The sequence below is a fragment of the Rhopalosiphum padi genome, chromosome 2 (genome assembly GCF_020882245.1).
Source record: "Rhopalosiphum padi isolate XX-2018 chromosome 2, ASM2088224v1, whole genome shotgun sequence".
NCBI lineage: Eukaryota > Metazoa > Arthropoda > Insecta > Hemiptera > Aphididae > Rhopalosiphum > Rhopalosiphum padi.
The window spans coordinates 65,875,333-65,888,217 of record NC_083598.1 but is presented as its reverse complement, the minus strand read 5'-3'; the positions used below and the strand labels follow the sequence as shown (position 1 = coordinate 65,888,217).

Here is a 12,885-nt window from a genome sequence, read left to right as displayed (position 1 = left end):
TTGAAATGTAGTAGTGGTCATTTTTTTGATATTATATCCTAATGGCAAAATTGGCAACTATAATGATGGTTTTGTGTGGTGGTGCTAAAAAAAATAGTAAGGTGTGATTTTAAACAATCGATTCGAAAAAAGTATTTTTCGGTAATTTGCATTTGTCCACATATTATCAAATCATCATGTTTTCTTATATTTTGTGGACGGAGAACGTGTCTTAATCTTATATTTAAAAAGAAATTTATACAGCATAACAAACGATAGTTGATTCAGCATCATTTCAGGGATGTATAGTATTTGATGGAATGATTTTACAATATGAAAAAATCGATAAAGTAAAATTATTTCCATCAATTTTACACAATTTAAGTGTTCTTGGTTTAGTTTTTTATTTATTATATGATTTTAAAGGCTGCGAAGGATAAACTGTGGAAATTGACGAGTAAAGTTTGGTCGGTATAAATAGCACCGAAGGCATCGGAGCACATATCAACAATGTGGACGGGATGTGATGGCGTCATGTGAAAACGTCCATTTAAAACGCGCCAGTATTGCCGCCAAAAGCGTTTTTACCCTGAGTGCCTGAGTACTTACTTGGCGAAACATATGAAATCGAACCGGCTACAAAATGTTTACTCTCTAGAAGAATTTTTTCGTTTGTGTTCAATTCTTAACGACCCTACCAATGTAAAAAATATAGTCGTTTGCAGAGTCGGTGTTTGAGAAGAATCGGAATTGGAATCTGGGGCTGGGTCCGATACTGATTTTTTTTTTAATAAATAAATATACTAAATTTTTTTTTTAATAGCGAGTGAAATTGTTTTTACTTTATAACCTATTCTTTCTGCTATTGATTTTCGATAATTTATTTTTGCAACATCATTCTAAACTCATCGTTGAAATACCTACATAGGTTTTCATGCAAAAGAAAAATTGTAAAATTCGCTAGGGCGTTAAACTAATTTATGACAAAATAACACAACAAATTTAATAACAGTAATAATATTTATTGAAACAATGATTAAAAAATTTATTTTTATTTAAGTAGGTATAATAAGAATATTCAGTACTATGGAATTGTGAGCAAATAAAATATGTCGTTGTGACGGTGGTGCACCTGATTACTTGAAATTAACTTGCCTCTTTGCAACGCGCGTTGTCAAAAATGTTAACGCCGCCATTGGTACTGTCGCACTGAGTAGGTACTAGGTAGGTAATGGTATAGGTTAATATATGTTAATAGGTTAAATGGTATACATTTTAACATATAGGTAGCAAGGTAGGTATTAGGAACCAATATATTTTGCGACTTCAATAGCTAGTACAAAGTTGTACTAGGAAGTAGTTTTTACAGGAATTTAAAAATATTGCAAATACGCATTACCTACCATTATGTAACAATTTTTTCCCAATGCGTATTAATGTATAATGTATATAGTGAATTATGACGAAATTGAATACGGAAAAAAAATAAAGATTTTTACCCTAGTCCTAGTGAATTAAAAAATATTAAACATTTATAGTGACTATAATAACACAATTTTTAACACAATGCCAATTTGCTAAAAATTTAGACCAATTTTAAACTATTTATATTTTATATCGAGAATTTATTTACAACAATACACCATACTATGGTACGTGTCACTATCAATTCATATTAGTTAAAAGGGCGCTTACTTAGTAGTTAATAATTTAGTATGCTTTATCCGCATAATTCGTCTCATTGTATCCATCTTACAGACGCACAACATAAAAACCGTTTCCCGCGGGCAAGAAGCCCTAGGTTGTAGTAATAAAGTCCAAGTTAAACAACCAAATTTTCACATACTACGAAAAATGATGTTATTGTTTCAAAATCCATTATTATAGTGATTTCAAACTTGAATCATTTTTTTTGTAATTTTGGTATTGAAAAAATAAAAGCGATGTTGCACAGAACAAAATCTCTTCTTTTTAGTGTGAAAATTTGGTTGCTTAGACTACATTTGAGTAGTCCTTACCCGCGTGAAACTGTATTTATTATGTTGTACGTTTGTATGTTTGTATAAGGCGGAGACAACACTTACGAGTGAAGCATACTAATAGTAACAAAATATAAAAAAATTATGTTTAGAACAATTTATTGGATCTGACTAACAGAAATTTTTTAAGTTTCTTGAAATAAATCAGTTTTTTTCTTCATCAAAAATTCTGCAACAATTACCGTTTATTTAATTATAAATATTTTATCGCCACGTGATTTTTTCGATTTTATTTGTAATGCGGCGTATGTATATCAACGAGTTAAGAACGATGGTGCGGAAAAAAATTGTGCAAATCAATATTTGGATGTTATATCCTTCCGAAGTTTGCGATTTTACGTTTTGTGTTTTTTTGCATGCGCAATGCGCATAACGCTGTACTTTACGTCTTTACCGTGCCCATAACAAATTTTTTAATTTGAATAAACCACTAGTTTTGAAATTATGACATTAAAATACATATCATTTTTATCGTTTTTATTAATTTAATTTATTTATTTACGTATTCCGTATTCCCGTGAGTAATAAACTAATAAGTAAATATAGATGCGGTGCGTGGCAATAAATACAATGTTGTGCGAAAATTTGTTTTGCACCATCGTTTTTAACTCGTTTAAATAAACTTTGTTAAAAAAAAAAAATCGAAAAATCGCTAAACTGCAATCATATCAAAATTCTAAGAATTTTTTCTATTTCTAATTCTTTTAAAAAATTTTAATTTGCAAGGTGTATAGTGTTACTAGTACAAATATAAATTAATACTATTAGTTACTATTGTATTAAAACCTTTTTAAAAAAAAGAGAATAGCAGGTCAGCCCACAACAGAATTGTTTTTGGAAGGTACACAACAATATTATTGAATTAAAATTTAACACATTCATTAAATTAACACTTTCCAACCCAATTACGAGATACATTTGAAACTTTTTGTACCATAAAGGAAGTTTCCCAATTCTTGAATTAATTTAAAATTTAAAATACAAAATCTTAAACTTAATTGAAATGATTTTATAAAATATTAAAAAATAATATAAACAAAATACTTTTTCATAATTATAATTCAATAATATTTATTTAAATTTTAAAGTCAAATAGTAATTATAAATAAATAATAAACAAAGTACCATATTATAAAAATCTATTTTTAATTGTCAAATAATTAAAGATAGGTTTAATATGTATATTATAGTTTATTAATAATAATACAATTGATTACCATAATTTAATACTTCTTTAAAACTAATTTAGGTAATAAAAAAAAATACATATCTGACACATACATGTATACTTGTCTAATAAGATTTAATTTTTAGAAAAATTGATAAAATTGACTTTACTCTACTTTATACTTTTGGTAAAAAACAAATCATTCTTAATTTAACTGTGCTATATAATGAGTTATCTGAAAATAATTATAGATTTTTCAAAAAAGTTTTACTTTATACATCGTTTGAAGTAATTTTTATTTAGAAAAATTTAAACATATAAAAAAACCTTTTAGATGAATATCATATTTATAAAAAAAACTGTCAATACATAAAAATAGTAATTTCTAAGTAATTTTAAATTTTAAAGAAAAAAAAATTCAGTAGAAATGTTTAGATATCAAAAAACCAATTAGGATATATAATGTTTGAAGGAAAAATGTATATATTCAAGATATCAAAAATTTTGAGATATTAATGATTAAATTACAGCCGACTAATAAAAATTAATTTAAATTACTTAATAAGTATACTCATAGTTTTTAATAATAATTAATTTTTAAAGGTAATTAAATTAACACATAATACTTTCTTTTCTTTAGTTATTTTAGAGATTGGAAGACTAATATTATATACTGTCCAAATTAATACTTTTATCAATCATATTGTATAATACTTCCCATTAGGTAACAATCAATAATGAGTAAGTTAAATAAAGCTAATTCAATTATAGAATAATATAAACCTAATCAACAATAGATATTAAATAGTAAACACATAACAAAAAAAAAAAAACAAATAATGACTTAATTTAAAAACTACCATTATTATTATATTATACATAAATAATACTTAAAAAATAAATCAAAATTGTAAAAGTCAAACAAAATTAAACTACAGATAATTACGGAAAATTATCGCCATCGTGTCATAGAATCAGCTTCTGGAGAATTAGTTTTTGAACCAGTATTAGTAGCACGCTTTATCTAAGTAAATAAAACAAGATTTTAGTTCAATTATACAATTAGGTTATATTTTTAGGGTATAAATTAAAAACTTATGAGTTCAATTAACTATTTATAGGTACCAGAATATTAATTTAACTACATACATTTTAAGTACAATTATAGTTAATCAATTATTAATGAAGTATATATTTTTTAAACAAGACACTTCTATTATTTGTGTAACACTTTTTTCTGTAAGCATGTTATTTTAATACTAAAATCTATAATTATAATATTATAATTTATCGAAGATTATCACCAAATTTTTCTAATTATGTGATAGTTTTTGTTATGCACTGAAAATTTGATAGAATTAGTGCAAGCTCGTTTTTAATTTGAGTTTTTATTATATAATTGTTGTGAATTTTGAATTTTTCAATAGATTTTAGCCAAATGTGTTAATAACTTTTTAGATTGATGAAGAAGAATCATTAAGTAAAATAAAAATTATCTTATAAACTAAGTTAAATAAAATAACATTTTTATAAAAAAAAATGTATATTTTATAGTTATAATTTTCTAAGTTTTCTAAATGATATGAACTTTTACTCTAGTATTGCAAAATAAGCAACAAAAAAATTAACTATATAATTTACATAATAAAATATCAACATGTTTAAATATTTAATTAGAATTGTTATAAGTAAACATTGAAGAATATACATTTTCATAAAAATCTAATAATTATTCATATAATTACATTAGCAGGAGATGTGCAACTATCTGTTTGATTATTTTGCATCTTCGCCTACAAACAAAAATATATGCACAATATACTCATTTAAGTTATTTAATGAATATTTTTTTTTAATAAATTTGAAATATATCTTACCTTAGTATATTGACTTCTAGATAAACTATCACTTCTAAAATCTTTATTAATTTTTATATTTTCATCTTCTTTTTTGTTATAGCCTAATGGTTTAAGAATTGCAGAGTTGGATATATTTTCATTCACCGGGCTCTCTATAAATTTATTTAAAGTCGTTGCAGTATAAATTTTACTAAATGAATAAGAGTAAAATATAGTTAAAATTTAAAAACTGTAAATACCAGAGTTTAACTCCTTGACTAATGATGACATAGCATTTGTCACAGAATCTGCAGCAACTAATAAATCATTTCTTAAACTTCGATTACCACTAGTCACAGAACCACTTGCACCAGAACTTAAACTAGATGTACTAACAGGTGTACCTTTACAAAAAATAAAAATAAATAAATTAACTATATTTTTTTACAGAAAAATTGTTTAATTTTCCTACATGCTAGGGAGTTGCCAGTAAATGCTGATCTTACATCTCCAACCATTGATGAGTCAGACATAGACATGATAGACAGTGATGAAGCTGAAGTCAACGTTCCACCGGGTGTTGGAGGTGCTGATTTTGAGGAAGGAGGAGATTTAGTTGAACGTGGTGATGAATTTGGAGTTGAACGTGGAGACCCTTGATGGTTCTATAAACATATTAACTTGTGTTGAAAAGTAAATAACACTAAAAATGTACTAATTAGTACCTTAAACATAAAAATTACAAATTTAATAATATGATGTAATTAAAATAACTATAAAATATGAATGAATTATGTAGCTTATAGTAGTTCAAGAGTGATTAGTAATATCTGAGTAACAATTTTTTACTTGACAATAAAAAAATATTTTCCAAATTATAAAATATTAATATTAACATATAATTAGTATTATGCAGGTCCGTATTTAGGGGGGCTGGGGCACGGTTAGGCACATGCAAGTCTCAGGGGTGGCAAAATATTTTAGCAAAATTAATTTTTAAAATAAAATGGAAAAAAAAATAGTCCACATTTTATTGAATTATTGGAAAAAATTACATTAAAAAAAAAGAAATTTGTATGTTTTATTATGTTATAATTTGTTAATTAAAAAGATTTAAATTTTTTTTAACTATTTTATAATTTTCATTTATTAATTGATGTTAGATTTTAAAATTAAAGATGATCATGGATGGAATAACTAGTATAATATTAATATTATACTAATATTGTTAGTTGGTAAGGGGGGTTGGCATAAATTATATGCCCAGGGTCACCAAACTTTTAAACACGGCCTTGGACCCTTGGTATTATGTATAATGATATACAGGTACATAATTTAAATTATTTACTTTCAGAAGTTTCATTAATCCCTCCAATTGATCCATTAATTGTCTTCTAGAATCCTGTAAAGATGTTAAATGTGATTCTAATTCATGTTTTCTATTTCTCAATGCCCGAAGTTCACTCATAAGTGCTGGATTATCTTCAGAAAATCCAGAACAAAAACCTTCCATTTCTTGTTGTTTTCTGTATAAAATAATTTAAAACATAATATAAGTATTATTAAAATATATACTTAATACAATAATGAGTCATATAGTACCTTAGTCTTGAAATTTCTTTCATAATTTCTCTATTTTTAGATTCCAGTTGAATAATAAGTTCTCTCTGAGCTCTAGAAGTATCCAAGCTTAAAGAACCTTCTGATGGGGCTCTACCCTAATAAATATAATAATATAATAAGGATTTAGTTGCTGTAGACTAAAATTTCTAAAATATACATTTTTTAAATGTTTTGTTATTGAAAATCTTTTAAAAATAGATAACTACACTTGTTCTAACTTATTTACGCAGTACTAGGTCCCAACTGTTTAGCTCACTGAACTAGCAACAATTTTTATTGAAAAATAATTATCTAGATAGTTAGATAATGAAGAAATAATAAATGCAATTGCTTTCAAATAGCTATAAACAAAATTTATCAATATTACTTTAAACGTTTATTTTATAAATTTTTATGTTTAAAAAGTTTTTAGAAACTTATGACATTATTTATTATTTTAAAACAAATTATATTGAACAAGTTTAACTTTAGAGATCTAGGTAGAAATTATTTGTCTAGTGACTTAGCTCACCATATTTTGCATGCTGGGACTCCCCTTATATAATTAAACTAGGGCTCCATAAAATCTAGTGCTGCTATTAACTATTTTTATTTAATTAAAATTTTAGTTATCATAATAGTATATCTAGTTATTCAATTATTTAAAGTTACTATATTTATTACATCATTATAAAAAAAAAATGTTTTTATTTTGTGTTCCTTTAATCTTTAATTGTTAAATTTGTCAATAAGTATATAGTAATAAGCCAAATAACCCTTAAAATACAAAACTTTACTAAAAATCCAGTAAATACATAAATTATAATTTACATAATTACTTAAACATGATTAACAACAAAATTAATGCGTATAAAAATAAAAGTTCTCTTAACTATAATTTCTGTAAGTTATTATCATATATAAATTGTTAAAATATCTTTAATTGAATTCAAATTCATAGAACATAATATTATCCAACTTACTACTTTAGCTTCAGCAGCTAGTCGTGCAGCATAACGGGCAATTAATTTATGTTCATCATCCATTGAGGTATAATCTAAACTCATTGTGCGCTTATCAGGACTAAAAATTGTTTTTAGAAAATTACTTGAAAGTACAAAATTAATTAAAGTTAAGAGCCGTACTCGATGGCCAACTTGTGCACAAGGTACTATATACTATGCATAAGATGGTAGACCCAGACACCTGGTAGGCCCCCCCAAAAAAAACTGACCATCACTGAGTACAGTTCTTAAATTTAATAAAGAATAGTTATATTAAAATTAACCAAATAATTAACTTGCCTCCTTGAACTTGTTTTACTATCCAATGTATTAAATTGACTACTAATAGATAAGTCAGAAAAACCATTATGACATGGCAAAGGTGATGGAGGTCTATGATAAAATGGATAAAATTAATCAACAGATGGGTTTAAATACTATAAAAATTATAAATCTTACATTATATGTGATAAATTTATAGTCTTTTCTGGTTCTTCAGGAAAGCGTGGTATATTAGCCTTTTCTTTTTCTGGTACACAACGAAATGATTTTCGAAGAGAATGTCCAATTTGTTTACTTGGAGATTTCTATAGTGTAAAATAAAAACTTCATCAGTAAATAATATAGAAATTGTAAGTGTTGAAAGAGTATTTTTATTTTGATACCAATCATAAATTAATGCTATCAAAATCCGTTCTTACTTTCTTAGTTAAGCTCAGTTATTCAAATAAAATCATAATTTTTGAAAAATAAGTATGCCTACTTCCTTATATATGTTATTTAAACTCCTAAGAAAAATTAAATGTATAAAAAAATAATTTGTTTAAAGTACAATTTATTTTAAAATGATTGAAACATTTTTATGTTTAATAATTAAATATTTTTAAAAAAAAACCTCCATTCAAAATATTTGAAAAAACAGTGGCTTAGCAATTTCTTCGCCTAGAATATAAAATATAAACATACATAACTAGTATACTCTTTAACATCATGTTCAATTGTATGACTGGATGCAACTCGTCCTCTCCAAAAGCATTCTTGACACATTTGAAAATTATGACATTTTTGACAACGATATCGAAATCCAGTAAAGTTATCACGTCGACAAGCATCACAAGAAATAGGATGAGTAACTAAAAAATAATTATAACAAAATTCTTTAAAATAAACTTGTATTAATTGTATGTTTACTTACCATTTTCGACATTAGCTAATCTATGTAATAATGGTAACCATACAAGACAAGTAGGTCCAGGATCTGACATCATTGAATCCATAAAATCATTTACAGTTACTTTACCATTCTATAAATTGAATAAAAATTAAGAAGTACAAAAAATATACATTAATATTACTAAAATGTATTTTACCCCAGAAAATATTTCAGCCGATATCTGATCACTATAATGAAAAGAAGGAGATTCATATACAGCTGAAGGAAGTACTAATACTTCTTGTAGATATTCTCGAAATTTCCAAGCTACCATATGTCCGTTTTGATCACATATTTGTGAAAATATATCTACAAACAATAAAATATTAACAACCAAAGTTGTATCTATAACAAAAATATTTTGTATCAACTAATTTACATCTAAGTTTATCCATAAGTTTTCCTGAACACATTGTAACTAAAGCTACTTTTATAGATAATACTCTTATTCTTCCCATAGTATCGTTCCTGTAAAAAAAAAAATATATTTAAAATAATATTGAATATAGACTATACAGCAATTACGTTTTAATCAATTTATGTGTATTTAAGATTAATAGAGGATATTTAAAATTAGAGTACTTATTTTCTTATTGTGATATTGCAATAAGTCAAAATTAAATATTGTGTGAAAATAAAAAAAAATACATTTTATGAATAAAGAAAACAATTTTAAGAAATAATGTTAACATTTAAGTGACATAAATACTTTGAAACATTAAAAATTAATGGTGAAAGACAATTTAAAAAAAAAAATTATTATATCAAGCTAATTATTTAGTGTAATTAAGAACTTATTAGATATTCCATTTAAAGGTAATTATTTAGATATTAACCTTAGCTGGAAAATATTTCTATTTATGTATAATATATTATACATAATATTAATATTAAACAATACTATACTACTAACTACTAGCCCATAGGAATAAACTGTAATAATCTATTAAAAGAATATAGTACTTACATGGATGTTTTCTCTCCATCTTACACATGAATTATCAAACTAGTACACTATTGTTATTTTTAATATTACACAAAATTAGCCTGTTATCAAATTTAAAGGAATGAATATCATCTTGGGGACCCTTTTAAGATTTCTTTATAGTTAAGTTATATTAAGTTATGAGCATTTTTAAACTATTTTTTTTTTATTTTATCGTTTCATTTTGACATATAATTTGATGTGTAATGCATAAGTAAGACAAAGTCATCACATGCCAGTTTTTTCTAAGTACTTATAACTTTTTTAAATTAAAAGATTAACTTACGCAGAATACACTGACATAATCCAATTAAGAAGAATTGTAGTTAATAAATCATCATGTACATGTTGTTGAGTAGGTAATCGTTTATTCAAATTAAGATACAGACTGGTTATAAGAGTCTCAAATTTGGAAACATTTACTTCGACGTGAGATTCCAATGTATTTAATCCATTTTCACGAAAAGCTTCAATCACATTCCATATATCAATCATATGTACTAAAAAAAAATTCACATAAATATTAATTTTGATTAATGATTGGTATTTGACATAAAATAATGAATAAAGATGAAAAATGAATGATGATAAAATGTATAACTAAATATATTCAATGGTTTAAACTACACTTATAATATTTTGACAGCATAATAAAAGATTTAATAACCATCATTATTTATAATCATAATTCATAACTATTTCAAAGAAAATATGAGGAGTCTCAACATATCTATAGTAAATAGCTATAATCAATAACTTTTCTACTAACTCATTATGTACATTAAAATAATTAAAACATAAATATAATATAATATATATATATTTATTAGTTAATACTTCTTGCAATTTTTAAAAATAGTAATGCACAATACTTTTTTAAATTTGTCACATAGATAGCAATGTAACATACCCCACACACACAATTGTTGTATAAAATTAGATTGCTTGTAGTCATAAATCATCTAACTTAGAAATACTTTGAAGGTGTTAATTTAAATTTTAAAATTTTATCTGTCTAGAAATAAATTGTTAGGTGATGAATTTTACCACTAATTAATTTCTGTTTATTTAATTAAATTTATTACAATAGTTTTGCTGTAAAATTATATATATTTTAATGCTAAAAAAAAATAGGCCAAATTTTATAATTACAATGCATTTTAATATTCATGGATTAAATAAAAGCAAAAGTTAATAGAGGAGTTTACCACATAAATTTGTTTTTATTCTCGTATGGAAAAAAATTAATAAGACATACTACTCTCATTGACTTAAAAGCTATATTGTTATTTATCAATTGATCATAATCAACCTGTTAGCCACCCTTAAATTAAAGTATTATCTGCAATAGTAAAACACTAATCTCTATTCTTTAGTAATTTATAATAATTAATATGAAAAGTTTTTTTAAAATATTAATAAGTATTATATTTATTGTTTAAGTTATAAATCTGTATTTATTAATAATGGAAACAAAATTTTTATATTTAATTTTAACCATCAATGTCACCTAAATTGTTAGGTATCTAGATATGTATAAAACTAAATAAAACAAATTTAAATAAAAATGTTTATATGCTATCTTGATTGATACAATAACAATTATGTAAATTATTATTAAATTTAAATAATACTCACAATAAACTTTTTTTTGCACATATCTGAGTTTACATGCTGTTCTATAAGATGCAAAACGTATCATATCATAATTCTGACATCGCATTTCTTGTAAAAGTTGTAAACGATAGTCAGTAGTTGTTCTTCTATCAGCAGTCATGCTGTAATAAATTATTTATGATACAAGAGATATAAAATTTTAAAATTATTTTAAGAAAAAAAAGAAGATACATTATAAAATAACAACTAGGTATATTATTTAATATTATGTATATTCATAAAAAGTAAAATTAAAATTAATTTTGACACAATGTAAGTAAACTTTCTTTAAGCTATGATAAATTAATTAAAATTAGTTGTATTTTTTATTTAGATAATCCCAAAAAATGAAGTTTGTTTATAAAACTACGACTTACGTGGTATTAAACGTAAATAATATTAAAATCAACTCAAAAACAGAAAATGATCATAATATTTAATTTGATAATCCGTACGGGCTAATAATACTACTATACTAGACTGTCTATAAGACTATAACTGCTAAAATTCTAAATAGTAGTATTTTATAAAACTTAAATTAAAAACACACAACATATCATTATCCGCCCACGATTTTATCAGACCATAATCAAAACAAACAACAGTTGTAACATAGTAGGCACTACAACTCAAAATTACTATAGGTAGCAACTACCATGTAATTTATAACTGAAATACAATGCGATAAATAAATGCATTGCTATAATGTTGGTATTGATAAGTTTGTTTTTTTTTATCATAAACGGCTACATGATAAGATATTAGCCGCCATTTTAATATTCGTTATCACTTATCACTCGTGCTTAAAAGATAACATAAAATTATTTTATATATTTTTTTATTATTTTTCTAAAGTATAATCATAAATTCATAATTTAACGTTTAACCAAATGGTGTAACATAATATTATTAATCGAATCCAATATTTCAATATAATAATTATTATTATTATTAATAAAACAATAAAAACAATTAAATATATTTATTTACAAAAATTGTATAAGCTATAAAGTATAAAGTTACATATATTATAAAATAAAACAGACTTTGTCAGCTTTTGTCTCTTACTTGCTGTTTTTGTAATTGAAGATGTTATTATTTTGCTGTAAGCATGTAACCGTCACAGTATTGAGGTATGTTCTTGTTATGTGATTTATGATTTATTAGTTCCATCATAAGAGGTCTTTAAAATAAATCACATGTATCCCAGCAGTTATTACACTCTTGAAACATAGTATAGGATCAAGCTAATGATTTGAAAATAAACCACAATTCTTAAATCTGTGTTTTTAAGAAATATCTGTTTCTTTTTCAATCATCAACGATTTAAATAAAGATTATTAGTTGTTCACACTGATATCATAATATGTATATCCGCCTTGGTTATACAGTTTTAAAAAC

General features: G+C 24.4%; 1 protein-coding gene across 1 annotated transcript; it reads right to left on the bottom strand.

Moving 5' to 3' along the window:
- Positions 1-3,145: 3,145 nt before the first annotated feature.
- Positions 3,146-12,141, bottom strand: LOC132919827 (dystrobrevin beta-like). Its single transcript, XM_060981704.1, has 17 exons — positions 11,862-12,141; positions 11,467-11,606; positions 10,115-10,328; positions 9,223-9,311; positions 9,001-9,152; positions 8,826-8,934; positions 8,597-8,763; positions 8,090-8,217; positions 7,931-8,023; positions 7,610-7,709; positions 6,627-6,742; positions 6,373-6,550; positions 5,497-5,689; positions 5,285-5,428; positions 5,064-5,197; positions 4,932-4,979; positions 3,146-4,210 (listed from the first exon to the last, which is right to left on the bottom strand). Exons 2-17 carry the CDS (start codon positions 11,603-11,605, stop codon positions 4,139-4,141), a joined length of 2,076 nt encoding a protein of 691 aa, XP_060837687.1. The 5' UTR covers position 11,606; positions 11,862-12,141; the 3' UTR covers positions 3,146-4,138.
- Positions 12,142-12,885: the final 744 nt, after the last annotated feature.

Bases quoted from the DNA above. Each gene is read 5' to 3' on its own strand.
- LOC132919827 (XM_060981704.1), bottom strand. From the start codon at position 11,605: ATGACTGCTGATAGAAGAACAACTACTGACTATCGTTTACAACTTTTA. The intron at 7,710-7,930 runs GCAAGTTAATTA...AACAATTTTTAG, and splicing joins AGTAAAACAAGTTCAAGGAG to TCCTGATAAGCGCACAATGA. The intron at 5,690-6,372 runs GTAAATAATTTA...ATATGTTTATAG, and splicing joins GATTAATGAAACTTCTGAAA to AACCATCAAGGGTCTCCACG.